This window comes from Hypomesus transpacificus, chromosome 16, assembly GCF_021917145.1.
Source record: "Hypomesus transpacificus isolate Combined female chromosome 16, fHypTra1, whole genome shotgun sequence".
NCBI classification, from domain to species: Eukaryota; Metazoa; Chordata; class Actinopteri; order Osmeriformes; family Osmeridae; genus Hypomesus; species Hypomesus transpacificus.
The window spans coordinates 5,848,621-5,868,540 of NC_061075.1; the positions used below are offsets into that span (position 1 = coordinate 5,848,621).

A 19,920-nucleotide genomic window follows, 5' to 3' on the forward strand; every position below is an offset into this window, starting at 1 on the left:
GCCTGCTCATTTTGGGGGTACACTTTTGAGTTTTATTTACCACTTGCAACACAGATGGTGAGAGTGTGTGAACGTGTGGCTGTGATTGAAGTGTCTATAATGACTTACTAATGGTGGTAGTTTCAACATAAGACACAAGTCCTTAAAGTGCTCATTTCAAATATGACTCAATTGATTAAATGTCTATGGTGTTAAACTCAGCAGGAAGAGGAACTTCTTCCTCCCCCTGAGCCTAGGGCCTCCACTTTAAGGCCAAGACAAAGACACAAGGTATTAGCAATGAACCACAGTAGTCAAATGGACACCTTCAACTTTCTCCAAGTGTGCCTTGCAAAGGGACAATGTTCTTCATTTGTTTCAGGTTGGAGCAGACAATGTGAGGGCCCTGTATAAAAGAACCCTGGAGCTCGATTATAAGAGGCTTTTAATAAAAAAAACAAGGCTGGAGACAGAAAAACTGGAATATGAGAAGAGATAGTACATTACTGAATGAATGACACTAAACTTAGTTACACTGACATATTTTTCCTGTTCATAGGGGAGGGAGAACACATGAGGATGTATTTGTTAAACTTTTGTCTACGTTTTGGTATTTTTATACCTTTTTGTGGCTTTTTTGTTGTGCCTTTTGAATCTTTTGTGGGGTTTTTCACCACTTTTCTCTTTCAATGTCCTATTTATTATTTTTGAAAAATGCTATAAAAGTGAATGAAACATAAAAATTCAATGAAAGTAGTGAAATTATCATTTATGTATCACTTGTGAAGAGCTTTGTACAGATACCCATTGTTCTTTTTGGTTTGAAAGGTTTTGGTTGAAAGAAACCCCAATTTCTGATATGGAAATGATTAGAAAATGGGTCAAGGCAACCCAAGGACAAAACGGTTAAGGGGAGACATCCTGAATAGGGATAACATATCAACATGAAACCTCCCCAGTTTATAACTAATAGTAGGTCAAATAATGTTTTCATTACTAGTTTCCTGTAAATGTAGGCCTATGTTTAAATGAGCAAATGAATAAGTTGTAAAATATGATATTCTTTGCATACATTTCCAGAACGGAAATCAGAACATTGAGTGAAAAACCTTGTTTCATTTTGTCAACATATTAGAGTCCAAAGTTTTTACAAAGGGCACTTTGGATAGCCCATCTATTTTTCATCACTCCGCATCACCCACACTATAAAACTACCCATAGCGAAATAACGTAACGCTAGTCTGTGGGACTGAGTGCACAGCTTCAATGCGTCGCACTGGCAACATACGGCTCAAGAAGCTGGCATTATACGGCTCAAGAAGCTGGCAAAATACGTAATTCCCTCTGTTAAGAATCTATATCTTTCAGAAAGATACTCATGAGGGAATGCGAAAGGGTTTTGTTGGTCTCTAAATGTTCTGGCTCTTCTGAGCGCACCTCTCACTATCTGCGCACCAAGCTGCACAGGATCTACTATATGGAAGCAAATCGTGACCAAAATTCAAATGAAAATGCATTTCCAGAAATGCATTTTCATTTTAAGAATGTGGCTGCATTATTTGACTCATAAATCAAATTAGTATTCAATCATCCTATTTGCATTTTCATTTTCTTCTTTAAGACTGCTCATTCTTTCCCTTAATTAAAATGAAAACGAAAAAGACATTTGAAATTTAATTTTCAAAATATGCCCCAGCAAATAGATACCAAAATTCAATTTGAAATGTAAAATTTGAAAATGAAAATGCATTTCAAGAAATGCATTTTCATTTTAAGAACGTGGCTGCAAAATCGTGACCACAATTCAAATTCAAATGCATTTCCAGAAATGCATTTTCATTTTCAAGAACGTGGCTGCAAAATCGTGACCACAATTCAAATTCAAATGCATTTTCAGAAATGCATTTTCATTTTAAGAACGTGGCTGAAAAATCGTGACCACAATTCAAATTCAAATGTATTTCCAGAAATGCATTTTCATTTTAAGAATGTGGCTGCATTATTTGACTCATAAATCAAATTAGTACTGATTAGTACTGAGCGGACATTGCATTTTCATTTTCATGTTCTGCCCGCAAAGAACTGCCCATAATTCGAAAACGAAAATGCATTCTGAGCGGCGCAGTTGAGTGACGTCAGTAGCCGCTCTTCTTCAGCTCCCTGCTGACCGAGCTACCCATCTTGTTCGGTAGGGGGCGGTGTGCACATACGCATTGCATTACATGGCAAATGTGCCGGGAAATTGATTGAATTGCCCGGTCTTTAGAGGACGCATCACAGATCATGGCGCTCCCTCAAATTGTGCAGACACTGATAGAATTAGCTGAGCTGGTAGAAACTAATAATATATCTGAGTCTGATGCCCGTGACCGAGTAGAACAAGTCACAGAGAGCTTGGCTGCATACTCTGCCGTCACAGACGTACACATTAATGAGGTTGCCATAGTAAACCTCTCTTCAGTCCTGGAACGGCTGGATGCTGTGGAGCCTCAAATGGGACGGGGACGACCAACCATCCACATCCCGTTCGAGTCCATCGAAAACTATTTATTAAATGGTTTAAAAATAAAGGACATAGCGGAGCTGTTGTCGGCCACCAGACCATCCGTCGGAGGATGCAAAGCAACGGATTTATGGAGCTAGAAAGCTGACAAAAGTATCTGAATTTGAATATGAAAGATCTGAAATATTTGTGTGTCGAATTTCATAAAACTGAAATATATTGCTGTTGAATATATAATATCTGAATTATTTGTATGCCAAATTTAATACAACTGAATTATTTTGATCCAAAAATAAAACATTCTAAAATTCAGATTGCAGGAATTCAGATTCTTGAAATTCAGATTGCGGAAATTCAAATTCAGATTGCGGAAATTCAGATTTTGTCTGAACCAGGCCAAAGGTGAAACAGCTTGCTTTCACAGGAAAAAGTAGACCATTTAATAAATAGTTCTCGATGGACTCGAACGGGATGTGGATGGTTGGTCGTCCCCGTCCCATTTGAGGCTCCACAGCATCCAGCCGTTCCAGGACTGAAGAGAGGTTTACTATGGCAACCTCATTAATGTGTACGTCTGTGACGGCAGAGTATGCAGCCAAGCTCTCTGTGACTTGTTCTACTCGGTCACGGGCATCAGACTCAGATATATTATTAGTTTCTACCAGCTCAGCTAATTCTATCAGTGTCTGCACAATTTGAGGGAGCGCCATGATCTGTGATGCGTCCTCTAAAGACCCGGCAATTCAATCAATTTCCCGGCACATTTGCCATGTAATGCAATGCGTATGTGCACACCGCCCCCTACCGAACAAGATGGGTAGCTCGGTCAGCAGGGAGCTGAAGAAGAGCGGCTACTGACGTCACTCAACTGCGCCGCTCAGAATGCATTTTCGTTTTCGAATTATGGGCAGTTCTTTGCGGGCAGAACATGAAAATGAAAATGCAATGTCCGCTCAGTACTAATCAGTACTAATTTGATTTATGAGTCAAATAATGCAGCCACATTCTTAAAATGAAAATGCATTTCTGGAAATACATTTGAATTTGAATTGTGGTCACGATTTTTCAGCCACGTTCTTAAAATGAAAATGCATTTCTGAAAATGCATTTGAATTTGAATTGTGGTCACGATTTTGCAGCCACGTTCTTGAAAATGAAAATGCATTTCTGGAAATGCATTTGAATTTGAATTGTGGTCACGATTTTGCAGCCACGTTCTTAAAATGAAAATGCATTTCTTGAAATGCATTTTCATTTTCAAATTTTACATTTCAAATTGAATTTTGGTATCTATTTGCTGGGGCATATTTTGAAAATTAAATTTCAAATGTCTTTTTCGTTTTCATTTTAATTAAGGGAAAGAATGAGCAGTCTTAAAGAAGAAAATGAAAATGCAAATAGGATGATTGAATACTAATTTGATTTATGAGTCAAATAATGCAGCCACATTCTTAAAATGAAAATGCATTTCTGGAAATGCATTTTCATTTGAATTTTGGTTACGATTTGCTTCCATACTACTATGAACAGTGACGACATTATCGTCAAGATTGAGTTAATGGGCGGGGTTTTATACCGGTTGATCTCTGATCTCCAACTTATCCTGCTCCCGACTAGGTTAGCCGTTCAGCATGTGTTACCATGGCGATCTACCCCGGTAACAAGTGATCCACCGTCGTAGTACAGAAAACCCTGGGTTGAACCTGAAGTTACCTCGCTAACGCCAAATCTTGATTCGTAGTACAGGCCCCAGGAATGATAACAACCAGTGCAGTGTTTCCTCTATGGCTAAATTTCTGCCGTCACGGTATTAGAAATCAGGCTGTACAAAAGTTTAGTCCGTAGGGGAGAGCGGAGGCGAAAGTAACACGGGACAAAAATAACAAAGCGATTCTCTCAGAGCCCTGACTTCATTTGCTTTCCAAGTTATGACAGCACCTTCAGCATGCAACCATTGATGGAACTGCCAAATTTCACGTGATTTCGTTTGCCGCTGTTAGGTGCGGAAATAACTTTTCGAGTGCGCAAAGTCAATTACTGAGGAAGTCCTTTTTTGCTAATTAGAAGTTGTGTTTCCCGTTTCATGTGTCACTGATCAATCTACAGGTTATTTAGTGCTCTTACACATTCTGAAGGTTGCCTTGTCAAGAGTTTTTTAGTATAAAAGTAAATCTGGTTTAAATGTTAGGAGTTCCTGTCGGGACGAAAGTAACACTTGTTACTTTTGTCCCACCGCTAATGCAATAGTATGTGGTGAATTTCTGTATGTGGAAAGCATTTATTAAAACATGTTTATGTCATATTATATTAACAGAATATGCCAAGAGTGAGGGTCAGAAAGACAGACAGAGGTCTGATTCAGTAAAAAATTATAACAAATATTTGATGCAACTGAAATGTAAAATTCATAGTTTTTTTGCAAAACTAATGGACAAAATATGTTTGCAGTTACATATTAACAAGGTCATAGTCAGGTATATGTAATAAAAACCAAAGTAACACAAAAAATCTAGCTTGTATCGTTGTGTTAGTTTTGACCCACACCTGTGTTACTTACGTCCCAACTGATGGGGTCGAAAGTAACAATGTGCAACTTGTGTTCAAAATGAAATTATACTGAAGTTGTTCGACATTTGTACAAAATACCATCTGGTATTGATAGACCACACTTATAAGTTATAGACCCAAGCAAAAATATATCTATGTCTAAAACATTCTCTTTTAAAATGAAGTTTTTCAAAAAAATGGTAGGCCTACTTTCGCCCCCGCTCTCCCCTATATCAGCAGTGATTGTTAGAGTGCATGTCGGAGGATAGCACGGACACAAGCTAATCTTCTTGCAAATTTAAATCAAGGTAACTGGTGATTTTCGTTGTTTGTATTCTTCCCCTGCTAGCTAAATTGCACGTCTGTTGATTTGATATCGATTGCTGCCCTTTCTCAGGTTTGTATTTTAGGTGCATTATTATGCTGAAGTAGTTTTAATAAATAAAAGGTGGTTTTATTGTTAATATTTGCTACAGAATGCTTAGCCTATCAAGATCAAATGAAGCAGGCAGTGTACATGCTTCAGAGTGGCCTAACTTAATCGATAGGCTAGGCTACTGACCATTTACAATAGGTGGTTACGTCAATTATTAATTTGCAGTATTTATGCCATTTAGCCTATTGTTGTTGGCCAAACATGAAGTAGTTTTGCTCTCTTGTTGTCCAACTCTCGATCTTCTACAGTGTACATGTTTATAATATTTTGCCATTTTGCGGAGGAACCCGCATCGCTGCTTGCAGTTATATTTATTATTATTCTTGTAATTTATCTCATGAACACATTGGTAAAGGTTTTGAAATTTGGCATATTGATACAACATGCCACAACTACGGCCTAAACACAGACTGGCCCACATCAGACCATAGGGGGCGCCACAGGCCACGCCCAAATGTCAAATTTTCAGAGTGATTGCATTTCCACCCCATTGCTCCAATTCTTCTGTAACTTGGTGTGCATGCCTCATTTTTCATGAGGAACAAAAAAGCCTCAAGGACCCATAAGGTCCGCCTGATGTATTTTCCTGTACAGTGATAATTTGGGAAAACCTTCAAAATTCCTCTTCTCTTGAACCAAAGGCCTAATCAACTTGAAATTTTGTGCAGATATGTATCATTGACAAAAATATTACTTAAGGCAATTGAATCAAGTACAAAATGGTTGAAAGGGGTGTATTTATGTAAATGTACACATTAACTCAATATGTTGCCTAAGGAACGCCGGCAGGATTCTAAGAGACTGTTCCCACCCATCCTTCAGTCTCTTTACCCCGTTGCTTTCTGGCAGGTGTTACGGCAGCATCCGGTCGCGCACAAGCAGACTGGACAACAGTTTCTACCCAAGGGCCATCAGGCTTCTGAATGGACACTGATATGGACATTGATTTACTGCACACTAGTCACTTATACTCTGTCACTTTCAGCTACTGGTTGCACTATCAGTAACATTGCACTACTGTACTGTAATAGAAAATTACTATTCTTTAAGATGTCTATAATATTCTTTGGCCTAGAACAATTATTGCTGAGGTTTTAACTTCTGTAAAAATGGCATAACCTTTTAGCCTAAGACAGTATTGCTTAAGTTTCCGTTTGCTGACAAACATCTAACAATTTGACTGTGTGACCCTGGTTGTTTTGCCCATACTCCAGGGGTGTTTTTGCTGACAAGTTCTGCTTCTGTCGTCTCAAGCTCTGTTTTTTAATATTGAGCATCTGTATCCAGTTCTGCAACCTATTTCCCTTTTTAACTTTCTGTTATTGAAGATTCCTCTTTTGATAGACATGAACTATTGAACTAATGATGTAACTGTCTGGAATTACTGTATAAAAGAGTGTTCAGATCATGACACCTTTAGAGAGCCCTTCTACTGCAGACATCATTTATGATACTGTTTTGGAACTGCTCCTCCTTGATTTCAAGAATAAACAGATAAAGACAAATTCTTCTGACTTCAGACATTCAATCATAGAAAATTCCACCACAAACTTGACGTCACGAACAAGATTCCACGAGTGATCGTCGGGAGCGACGCGGACGGGGACTGATCATCCCAAACAAAGGTGTTTGGTCTCCAAAACCTCAACATTTTCAAAGAGAGGGGAGAACCGGCCGTTGCGCCCCCGATTGTCTCCGCTGGAATTTTGACCTGTTATGACATCTTCAAAATCATCAAAAGTTAAACGGTGAGAAATATTCATAACTTTTTAAATTTGGAATTTGGTACAGAACAGTCAGGCTTGACACCATAGGCGTTTTCCTCACTTCCTTTACTGGTTGTGGAAAAAATTCGAACCAGACTCTTCCCGGGGAAGAATTCCTTTATTCTTGTTGTGGAAAGAACGAACCAGACCTTACAGAGACGTCTGTATTGAAAATCAGTGCACTGCCCATCAAAGTAAGGATGGGAAAGAAAAGTAAACAGGTTGGACCTGTTGAGGGTCCTATAGTGGACCAGATGAGGAAGAGATATGGTGAAGAGAGCCTGGACTGTTTGCATGTTTGGTCAGAAAAGTTTGGTTTTCCTGTAAACGGATCCTTTAGTACAAACCAGCTGAGTCAGTTAAGAAAGAAATTGATGGAACAAGAAAGTGATTTAAGAGGGAAAAAGAAAGTGAATATGAAAGATTTAGAAATGGTTGAAAAACACAAGAAATGTTTTGAGTTGTGGAACAAAGAGTCTGACCGTAGGGAGAGATCCAGACTTCAGAAGGTATTGAAAAGTGAACCAGAAAAATGTCAGGATGAAGAGATAGGGAAATGTCCACCATACATGCCGGCGCACACGCACTCGCACATGTCTTCTGCTTTGTACCCACAGTTGAGTGCCACGAGGCTGCGCTCGGACCTGGATTTCCTGCCCTCCTGCCCTCCTTCAGCTCCACGACCAGACCACACACAAAGCCAACGACAACCCCCACCGCTGAGAGAGGCCCTTCTTCAGCCACAGAAAGAGGAACTCTCTTCTCCAACTAACCGCACCCGATCGGGCCAGATGTATGGACAGGGGAAGTCAACTTCTGTCCAGGCAGCCGACTCCACCACGCCTGTCAACCGCCGCGCAGAAAACACACCACTGCCTCCGGACTCAGACGATGAACTAAGTGCCTTTCCAGTACAGAACTACCCCATGGTGGAGGTCGCGGGACATGACGGCCCGACCATGGTTTTTCGCCCGTGGACTGTGTCAGACGTTAGGGAAGCTAGTTCACACCTCCCAGACGTTACTACCTCGGGAGAAGCCTTTGCTGAGGCATTGATTGTGTTCTGTAGGGAGTTCAGACCCACTTTAACTGAACTCAGGCGCCTGTTAGGGACAAAAATGAAGGCAACAGACTTTGCAAAGATCTCCAACATCCTTGTGGGTGATGACATCAGGTGTGCTCACCTTGAATATGGACATGCGGACAATGCACAGTATGCGAGAAAAGTCACTGACATCGCTACTGTCATAAAGACAGCTTTTCCAACTCGACTGAACATGTCAGCAATAGCAGCATGTAAACAGAGACCTGATGAAGGTACAGACGACTACCTGCACCGCCTCACAGAAGTTTTCACCACCCACAGCGGCATTGCTCGACCCAACAACACCGACCAGATGACACCCTGGGAAACCCATCTCTGTTCTGCTTTTCTGAATGGACTGTTACCAGAGATCGCTGCTGCCGTCAAACTCTCCTGTGTCTGTTATGAGGAAGCCCGCTTGGATGAACTACGACGACACAGCCGACATAACCAAGCTCAGCTGATGGCCAAGAAACAACAGAGGACCATCAAAGCTGAGAAGGAACTTCATCAAGCCACACTGACTCTTCTTCAAACTGCATCCCAGCAACATGGAGGCAAAGGCGGCTTCAACAAGAAGGGCAGGAAGGGAGAACAAGGGCGCGGTAAAGGAGACAACAAGGGTCGGCATTTCCACAAAGACCCTGATGCCTGTTTCAAGTGTGGGGAAAAAGGACACTGGGCAAGGGACTGTCCTAATAAGAGGGGGGAGAAGAATGAGTTCTCCCACCGGAAGAACAGCTTTCATTCATCCGATTGACTAAGAGGGCAGGAGACGGGAGCTGAGCGCAGACCACTGGCCTCAACGCAGCATGAAAAAGGTACCTTGCACACGCCTGCACATTGCAAGGAAGAATTGCTTGCTACACAGTCCATTTGCGATAACGATTTGCTTGCCTGCTGCAATGAAGAAATGCTTGCTACCAATGCTGAGGGACAGCTAGTATCCAGATGTATTTCAATTTTATCAGAAAAATTTGAACCCCAACCCACTTACTTGTCTTATTCATCTGAAGCATACAAGAGTTTTCCTCAGTTTACTATGATGATAGCAGGACGCTCCATTACATTTTTAGTCGATTCAGGTGCTACAAATTCAGTCATTAAAAGTACAGAGTTCCCCAGTTCGCCCAAGCTTAGTGGTCGTTTTGTTTATTCAATGGGCGCCTCAGGTCAGGTTGTTAAAGAAAATCTTACTGTACCCTTACCCTGCAACATTCCAAACGGAGACCCCTTGAAGCATTCCTTTTTGTTATCAAATCTATGTCCTATTAATCTGATGGGTAGGGATTTGATGTGTCGTTTGGGTATTTGTTTGTTGTCTACACCAGAGGGCATCAAGGTTACTGAATTATCAGAGGTTTTTTGTACTATGGCACTCTCAAGTCAGACAGATCTGCTGTATGCCTATCAGTGGAAAGTAACAGACCCTCCAAAGGGGGGGAGACTGTTAGAGATAGCCAGGTCACTTGTCTCCTCTGTTCATGTTGATTTTATGATGCCGGATGATTTGCATTGTACTTCTCATATTAGTATTGGAGCAGATACAGTTTATGAAACCGGCTGGTTTCTGGCTGTAAAATCAGAGAGTTTGCAGATTGTTAATTTGTATTATATGGATTTTTGTTGTGTTGCTGAAGTATTGTTAAAACAAGATCAACAGAGTTTCTTTGATGTTTGTGATTCTACTTCTCATGTCTCTTTGGTCAAGAGTTCCGACATGTCTTGGCGAGATTTGGGCCCGTTTCTGGCTGAATGCTTGAAAGTCTCTGACTGGGTCAGTACAACAGACCCCAACGTTTCTTATTCACTTACTATGAATTGTTTCAAGAAGTCTTTCCTTGCTGATGTGCCTGTGGTCCGTCACGTACAAATAGTAAAGGAGTCTGTTCACTTGCCTGTTCTGACAATGACACAGTCTGATTTATCACCTGACCCAGCACTTGACTCGGTTCCTAAAACTTTGTGGGCCACTGGCAAGTATGATGTTGGTTTGATCAAGAACTGTGAGCCAGTGGTTATCACTCCAAAGTCTGATTTCCGGCCCTGTCGAAAACAATACCCACTTAAACCTGAAGCTCTTGCCGGTATCAGACCTGTTTTTGAGTCTCTGCTCAATGCTGGAGTTATTGTGCCTTGTGAGTCATCTCCTGTCAGATCCCCTTTATTTCCTGTTAAAAAGATTTGTGACGTGGGCCTTCCTGTTGAGTGGCGCTTTGTTCAGGACTTGCAAGCTGTCAATGCTGCCGTGCAGCCACGTGCTCCACACGTGCCTAATCCTTACACCATTCTATCACAAGTCCCACCCACAGCAAGATTCTTTTCTGTTGTTGACTTGGCCAATGCCTTTTTCAGTGTTCCTGTTCATAAGGACAGCCAGTATTGGTTTGCATTCAACTTTGACGGCAAGGCTTACACTTTCACCAGGTTATGTCAGGGCTACTGTGAAAGTCCTACAATCTACAACGAGGCCATAAAGACCAGCCTTGAGACACTTGAACTCTCTCCAGGAACAGTTTTGCTGACCTACGTCGATGACCTCATGACCTGCTCGCCAACTGCTGACCAGTGCAGAAAAGACACCATCACCTTGCTTAAACATTTGGCTTCAGAAGGCCACAAAGCCAGTTTGTCAAAACTGCAGTTTGTTAAAGAGTCTGTAACATTTTTGGGACATGTGATCACAGCTGAGGGCAAATCTCTCTCTCCCAAGAGAATAGCAGCAATTCAAAACATCCCAAAGCCAATTACAAAAAAGCAATTCATGTCATTTCTTGGAATTTGTTCTTACTGTCGACAGTTCATTCAAAATTATGCAATCCTAGAGGCCCCACTCAGTGCACTGATTCATGGGCAGAGCCTCTCCTCAAATGACAAAGTTACATGGACACCGGAAGCGTATGACAGTTTTTGTGAACTGAAACTAACCCTACAGTCTTCACCCACTCTAGGTCTTCCAGATCCAACTAGGCCTTTCATTCAAGCTGTGGATGAGAAAAGTGGGTGCATGACTTCTGTTCTCCTGCAGGAGCATGGGGGCGGGCAACGTCCGGTTGCTTACTTCTCTGCTAAACTTGACCCAGTCGCAGCTGGACTTCCGCTTTGTCTGAGAGCTGTGGCTGCTGCAGAGAAAGCAGTCATGGCATCAAGAGACATAGTCGGGTATTCACCTCTAACCCTTCTTGTCCCACATGCTGTTTCATTAATTTTGCTCGAACAGAAAACTTCTCATCTGTCCGCCGCTAGGTGGTTACGTTACAATGCCTCATTGTTGAATATGCCTAACATCACCATCAAGCGTTGTAATGTTCTTAACCCTGCTACCCTTTTACCCACAATTGTGGATGGTGAACCCCATGACTGTGTGCTAACCCTCCAGGAGGCCTGCACTCCCAGACCTGATCTCCAGGAAACACCATTATCCAACCCCGACTTCATTTTGTTTGTGGATGGGTCCGCCTCTCGCGACCCCTCTACGAGTGTTAACAAAGTTGGATATGCTGTTTGTTCTGCACATGACACTCTTGTTTCAGGCTCTCTTCCCAGCCACCTCTCAGCCCAGGCGGCTGAGTTGGTAGCCCTAACTGAGGCCTGTTGTCTGGCTGCAGGTAAATCTGTTACCATCTATACCGATTCCCGGTATGCCTTTGGTGTCGTTCACAATTTTGGTGCCCTATGGAAACACAGAAAGTTCCTCACCTCCTCGGGTAAACCCATCTCTCACCACACTAAAGTCGCTGCCCTGTTGGATGCAATCCTCCTTCCATCTAAAATTGCTGTGTGTAAATGTCAAGCCCACACCCATTCATGTGACCCTGTGTCTTTAGGGAACGACAGAGCTGACAAAGCTGCTAAGGCGGCTGCTCGAGCTTCAACCACTTCCTGCCTCTTTTCTGAACAAGCCTCGAACTCTGAGGTTCCCTCTTCTGAGGTTCCCTCTTCTCTCGCAGCTCTTCAGTCATTCGCCACCCCCCAGGAGAAAGCCCTGTGGAAGTCATCTGCCTGCACCCTAACAGAAGGAGTGTGGCGCAGTGTGTGTGGAAAACCCTGCCTTCCCAAACATTTCTTTCCCCATTTTGCAAAATTGACACATGGGCGGGACCATGCGTCAAAAGCGGGGATGATAAGTATGCTAACACAACAGTGGTTTACAAAGGGATTTACAGCATATGCACAGAGATTTTGTCAGTCATGTATGATATGTGCAAACCACAATGTAGGACGAGGCATACCCACTACACAGGCCGCACATCCACCCCCATCACAGCCATTTGAACACCTCATGATGGATTTTATTGAGTTAACACCATCTGAGGGAAAAGTGTACTGTTTGGTTATGGTAGACTTATGGTCAAAATGGATTGAAGCTTTCCCTGCAAAACATGCCACCAGCCATGTTGTTACAAAAGTTACTGATGTTGTTACTACTAACTGAGATTGTTCCTAGATGGGGTATACCAGCAAAAGTCAGTAGCGACAATGGTGCACATTTTGTCAACTCTGCTCTTGATCAGGTCGGAAAATATCTAGGTATTGACATGAGGCGTCATTGTGCATACCATCCGGCCAGTGGGGGAGCAGTCGAGCGGGAGAATGGGACCTTAAAGATGAAGCTGGCCAAATGCTGCGAGGACACTGGTCTCTCATGGACCAAAGCACTGCCCATTGCACTGACCTACATGAGAATGAGAAAGAGAACCAGAACTAATCTCAGTCCGTTTGAGATCCTTTTTGGGCGACCTCCTACACTGGGGGTGAATGCAGAGAGAAGGCCTTTTCCTTCCACCTCTCTCTGTGAGGATGCAATGTTACAGTATTGTAAAAACTTGTCGGTTGTGCTCTCTCAGATTTCTACACAGGTAAAAGACGCATTGCCCCAGCCAGCTGAAGGTACTCTACACAACCTTAAGCCAGGTGATTGGATCGTGGTGAAAGATCTGCGCAGGAAGAACTGGAGATCGAAGAGGTGGTTAGGACCGTTCCAGATCCTGCTAACTACACACACTGCTGTAAAGACGGCTGAAAGAGCGACCTGGATCCACGCCAATCACTGCAGAAAGGTTCCTGAGCCTCCCGAGTAACCACACACCTCCCACACACTTACACGGCAGGGCTGCGCTGACTCATCACAGTTCTAGAGTGTACGAAGAACGCTGCTCTGAACTGCTCCGGCGAAATACATAATGCACATACACGTTCCAGAGAATACATCCACATCTGTTGTCACCAAGCAACCTCCAAGGGACAACGTGGGACCGCCAACCACCATGAGAACATCCTGCAACCGTTCCAGATTAGGTACCATGATGGGGCTGGCCTTGATCCTCACTCTGATCCTATCTCCACTGGTGGTATCTCACTCATCGTACAGTATATCAGATGGTAAGACTCCCAAGGGAACAGACTGATCAGCGCGTGGCGATATATGGCCCGACCAACATAACAGAAGGAGATTGTCCTGTGACACTCATGTCTTGCCAGAATTGAGACTGTTCGATATCTAAGAGTAGTAAAAAATTCTCGCAACATTGCTTATGTTCGTACATACCCACCCGCCTTGACTAAAAGCTTTCAGAACTACAGATGTACTGTACGTGGGGGGAGTTTAGGGACAACCATGAAATTCACAATGTATTTTCCCCGGTTAGGATGGCTGACTCTGGCTGATGATTGTTAAGGCCATTGACAGATCTGTTAACACCCAGTTCCTCAATCTTGTGGCTACAGACCGCAACCCCACTCTCGCTCCTCTGCCGACTGACCTTTGGAGGCCCTGGGCAAGTCCATCTGATTTTGATTTTGGTTCTGATTCTAACTCTGATGATGCCTCGGTCATAGTCTAATTTGTTTTTGATCATGATTGTGTCACATTCTGATTTGTTGGAACGTTTGCCTATTGGTGCTTGGACATTTTACCCTTCTGAATTACGATATTTACATTTTGGCCCGTATGAAAATGTTGATATTACATTACATACTGTATCCTCTGATGACACTTACATTTCTTTGTCTCCTGATAGCTCTGATTTTCCCTTGTCTCCTACAATTTGGGTAGTACATCATCAGGCTAGAGTACGTGCTCTCATCAGTTTATCACGACCATCTTTTATTTGGAATATGATTATAATAGGTGACTGTCCTTTTATTTCCATTTTTGTTGGACACCTTTGTGTCTTCTCTGCCCTTCCGGGTAGATGGTAAAGAATTGTTCTGTATATTTTTCTGCTTGCTCAAAAACTCAAGAGACGTCTATGTCTCGCAAAAACAGCTTTTGCTTATTCTACTGGTTAATGATGAAGTGTTTTCAACTGTAACAAGGGTAACACATTTGATGTATTCCATGTAGTTGTATTTTCTTTGTTTTATATAATTTTTATGTTGATCAAGGGTTTGATCAAAAGGGGGGAATTGTAATAGAAAATTACTATTCTTTAAGATGTCTATAATATTCTTTGGCCTAGAACAATTATTGCTGAGGTTTTAACTTCTGTAAAAATGGCATAACCTTTTAGCCTAAGACAGTATTGCTTAAGTTTCCGTTTGCTGACAAACGTCTAACAATTTGACTGTTTGACCCTGGTTGTTTTGCCCATACTCCAGGGGTGTTTTTGCTGACAAGTTCTGCTTCTGTCGTCTCAAGCTCTGTTTTTTTATATTGAGCATCTGTATCCAGTTCTGCAACCTATTTCCCTTTTTAACTTTCTGTTATTGAAGATTCCTCTTTTGATAGACATGAACTATTGAACTAATGATGTAACTGTCTGGAATTACAGTGTTCAGATCATGACACCTTTAGAGAGCCCTTCTACTGCAGACATCATTTATGATACTGTTTTGGAACTGCTCCTCCTTGATTTCAAGAATAAACAGATAAAGACAAATTCTTCTGACTTCAGACATTCAATCATAGAAAATTCCACCACAGTACCTCACTATACCTCGCCACCAGGCTCCTGTATGGTCATTGACTTAGTCACTGATCTGCAAATTTGCACTATTGTACTGTACTCCACTTAGGTTAGAATAGGTTATAGGGTTGGAAAGGTTTTATGTGCATTTAGGGTTAGTATAGTGTATGTACTTGGTATGTACAAATTTGAAAGAATTACAGCTGTTTGAACTTGGACCAAATCTGACAATGCTCGCCATTGGAGAAACAGCTTTTTTTATTATCCAGTTACCGAACTTTGTGCATTCCATGCCTGGGAATGGCTCAATTGGCAATTGAATCAAAAACAAAATGGCTGAAAGAGGTGTATTTATGTAAATGTACACATTGCCTCAATAATTTTTAGTCACTAAATCGAATGTAATTTTAAATGGTTTTTCAAACCCAATAGGCTTGAAGTATGGAACGCCGAGTTAGTCACAATTAAATAAATAAAGAAATAGGTAAATGAATAGATAAAAACATACATAAACAAATATGGCTATGAAATAAAGTAAATATATAAATATAGCATTATATAATTACATATCTGAATCAATTTACCGACATCAGTAAATAAAAACATTTATTTCAAAATTACGTTTTTGTAAAGACAAAATTTATTTATTTCATGGGACTTTAATTTCCTAATGCCACATTTATTTATTTTTTGAGACTTTTACGCACTACATTTATTTCCACATATATTTCCATGCCACATTTATTTCCACACCACATTTATTTCTGTGCTGTATTTATTTCTGATCTCACATGCAAACGAGAGGGGCGTGGTTATCTTCAGACCAACGGAGCTGCACACCTAGATTCCTAGATAGCTATGCTACCTGTGTGGGGGGTGACAGTGGCATCGCACTGCCAAAAAGCATACAATGTAGGCAAGCTTTGCCCATAATGTCCGTGTCGTCTCTGCCTTTTTATCATTGGTTCCCAATGGGAGTGATGGCGGTGACCTAGTAGCCTACGTGTGGGGACTTGGTCTTTGATAGCTGCGACGTAGCGCTGAAGTTAGGTGCCTTATCGACTTAGCTAGCTCTATCCACATAATAGCAAAGCAATGTAGCGGTGGAAATGATTGTCTTCTTTGTTAGGCGTAGTGACAGTTGCTAGCTTTGTTAGCTAGCTAACATTACCTGGCACTAATCGGCCCCCACTACCTGTACATCTAGCACACAAACAGTGCTCGATAAGTCTTAAACTATAAGACTTCAATGTTCTGTAGAGCACTTATCTGCCCAATATCCTGACAAGCAATGCTGATCAATTTGATCTATAAGGCCAGCATGCAATCTCTGACACGACTAATGTCTTCCATCATCTACCGAATCTAGGTGGTCCTATCTGCCTTTGAGCTTTGTGCAGCTGCGTTGGTCTGAAGATTACCACGCCCCTCTCCTTTGCATTTGAGATCGGAAATAAATACAGCACAGAAATAAATGTGGTGTGGAAATAAATGTGGCGTGGAAATATATTGGAAAATAGATGTGGCGTGTAAAAGTCTCAAAAAATAAATAAATGTGGCATTAGGAAATAAAAGTCCCATGAAATAAATAAATGTTGTCTTTACAAAAACGTCATTTTGAAATAAATGTATTTATTTATTGATGTCGGTAAATGGATGCTATGTAATATATATTTATTGCCATCTTTTTTAATTTCAGAATTTATTTCCTAGCCAAATTTATTTATGCATGTATTTATCCTTTTTATTTACCTATTTATTTAATTTTGACTAACTCGGCGTTCCATATAAAAGACGGTGGATGAAAACCCCTGTATGTTGTCTTCGGAAACCCCAGTTTCAGCGAGGCGTTCAGATTGGCATGTGCAACGTATTTGCTCAGGGCCAGACCAGAATAACATAAATATGTCTTCCTAACTTGAACATTGTAGCAAGCCTAACTTTTCACAAAAAAAATAAAATAAAGCTAGTTAGGACAACCAATTTTATATAGTTGATATGGCAAATTAAAATGTTTTGGTCAAATTACTAAAAAATGACATTAAGGTGAACAAATTTCAAGTTTTCTTTTTTATAGTGTGTATAAATAGAATAGATATTATGCAATTGTTGTACTTGCTTTGACAGGCCGATTCTGATGTATTCCTCAAATATAACAATAAGGTTTGCTAAGGACACAAATTTCCATTGTGTCGCATAGCCTACAGCTTTGGTGTGCTATACACAGAATGTTTGCTTAATCATGTTACACATCATCAATTGATTGCTTTTGTACATGTTTATAGTAAAGAACCAAAGACTAAATGATATTCCAAATTCAGTTAAGTATTTTATTTATTAAGGCTACGTTTCTGCATTTTATACATGGTTTTTACTGTTTTCCCTCTGGCCCTAAGCCAGACTTTGTATCTTCAACCTCACATAATTCTAAATTAAATAATTAAATTATGTAGATTTCAGGTACAAATGATAAAATAATGTCTATTTCAATTATACATATTATATATAATTTATTCACATGTTCCTATATTTTTCATAACCCTTGTCCCTTGAGTTCACTGTCATTTCCACCACACTGTACAAAATAGAATCTTAGGATCATTGTTTTAGGTTGGTATACTCAGTAACCATAGCAACAGAAACTCAGTGGAACACATGGCTGGATGAAACCCTACAGGGGGTAATGAAAAGAAGAAATATCTAGGTAAATATTCGTAAAACTGAGAGTATGCTTATTGGTGGTCATTTCCAAACAGCTCACATTCAACATGGATGTAAAAATAACTTGATAAATACAATTTAATATTGTGTAATTTGTGTATATTTAAAGCTAACTCTAAAACTAATATTAGCAGGTTAACATAGCATGAGATTTTTGAGAGAAAGGGGGGAAATGTCATTTCCCCCACAGTCATTTCCCCTCCCGCCTCATGCCCTCCCGCCTCATGCCCTCCCGTCTCATGCCCTCTAGTCTCATGCCCTCCCGTCTCATGCCTCTACTTTTCAAAATAAAAGCTCATCTGGTCCGCTATTTCTCCTTTTTTGTTGTTGCTAGACTACAAACAAAAATACATTCTACGGCTGCAGCCTGGGAGGCCCGGTTGAGTTTAGGCATCACAACGATGGCTGAGGTTAGGATTAGTTTAAGGTCAGGAGTCGTAGCAGAGGTCGAGGTTAAGGTTAGGCACAACCTCGACGGTTGGGGGACAATGATGGTCGGTACAGCATACCGTGCAATTTGTCACCTGCCGTGTGTTCTTTATTTTAAAGTCACTGATGTGTACCTTAAGGATAATCACAAAAAGAAACCATCAAAGGTTGCAACCATAAATTGCTCTATGTAACGTTAGCTAATATTCGCTAACAAATGTCAACATAAAACGCTGATGCAGTTTTAAATGAAGGTCATCGCAGGTTTCATCAAATATACGTTAAAATCACGGACAGAACAATGACATCCAGAAATCAGCAAACAATACATTGATTAAAAAAAATCAATTTCAAGTTTTTCAATTTATTGCAACAAACGTGCCCACGAACTTACCTTTAACTCCATCCGTAAAATAATTCGCGATTTACTATTTTTGACCCTCTGAATTTACCGTAGGACAGCTTAGGCATGAGACGGGAGGGCATGAGACGGGAGGGCATGAGACAGGAGGCTGCAGGCTGCAGCCATACCCTTCTCGTCAATTCCACCACGGTGTTCATTGTGGTTGTAAAGACAGGTTGTGGTGGAAATTACATTGTTCATGCTGAACAGACAATTATTTGGGCTATGATACTAAACATATCATAAATTAAGTTGAGATAGTAAGGAAGTATTTTATTATTTATGATTATTACTATAATGTTGGTAAATAATAGAACAATAGATAAGTAAGTTTGACATAATGTCTTGGCTCTTTCTTTAAGATGACCACAGAACAGAGGTCAAGATCATACAGAGAAAGAATAAAATCAGATCCACTTAAATATGCTGAATCCCTCAAGTAGGACAGAGAAAGATACCTGAAGAAAAAAGAGAACAACGAAAATTGAGAAGACAGTGGCGAACTTCTCAACAAAACAGACGTAGGAAATTTAAAATGGTCATAGCAGCAATACTTTTATGGCACATACAACACCACCACAATCACCAGACGACACCCCTGAAACACCTCAGCTGTGTGAGCCTACACCACAGAGAACTCCACAGAGGAAAAGAGGGAGAAAAAAGGTTGCAAAGGTGTACAGATATCTCAATGAAATTAAAGAAAAGCTTGAGGATGCCCTCAGAAAAGTTGAAAAATACAAAAAAAGAACAATTTGACAGTATTGTTCTACAAATTGACTTGGCAGAAAATTACATGTGCAAATTTCACAATGAAATCCAAGCTGTCCATTTTCGCAATTCCCACCAGTAGGTAAGCCTCCATACTGGTGTGGCTCACACTAAGAATGGTATTGTGTCTGTTTGCACCAATAGTTCCTCAATGCGCCATGACCCACCTGCAATCTGGGCTCACCTCAAAAAAGCACTTCCCTACCTGAAACAATTAAACACAGCTGCAACCACCCTGCATGTCATAAGTGATGGCCCAACCACTCAGTATAGATCAAAAAATAACTTTTTTTTCCTGTGCAAAGTACCATATGAGCTGGGATTCCAAAAGGTGACCTGGAATTTTCTGGAGGCTGGACATGGGAAGGGCCCA

At 41.0% G+C, this 19,920-nt stretch overlaps 1 protein-coding gene across 3 annotated transcripts; it reads left to right on the top strand.

Moving 5' to 3' along the window:
• Window positions 1–7,235: 7,235 nt before the first annotated feature.
• LOC124478745 lies at window positions 7,236–14,798 on the top strand. Of its 3 annotated transcripts, XM_047037159.1 has the most exons (3): window positions 7,236–8,951; window positions 9,070–9,136; window positions 13,163–14,798. In XM_047037159.1, exons 1-2 carry the CDS (start codon window positions 7,432–7,434, stop codon window positions 9,077–9,079), a joined length of 1,530 nt encoding a protein of 509 aa, XP_046893115.1. In that variant the 5' UTR covers window positions 7,236–7,431; the 3' UTR covers window positions 9,080–9,136; window positions 13,163–14,798. The 3 variants fall into 3 exon arrangements, with proteins under 3 accessions (XP_046893115.1, XP_046893114.1, XP_046893113.1); XM_047037158.1 differs by having other exon boundaries at window positions 7,236–9,136; XM_047037157.1 differs by lacking the exons at window positions 7,236–8,951; window positions 9,070–9,136 and adding an exon at window positions 9,143–13,069.
• Window positions 14,799–19,920: the final 5,122 nt, after the last annotated feature.

Coding starts and splice junctions, on each gene's coding strand:
- LOC124478745 (XM_047037157.1), top strand. CDS start 9,229: ATGCTTGCTACCAATGCTGAGGGACAGCTAGTATCCAGATGTATTTCA.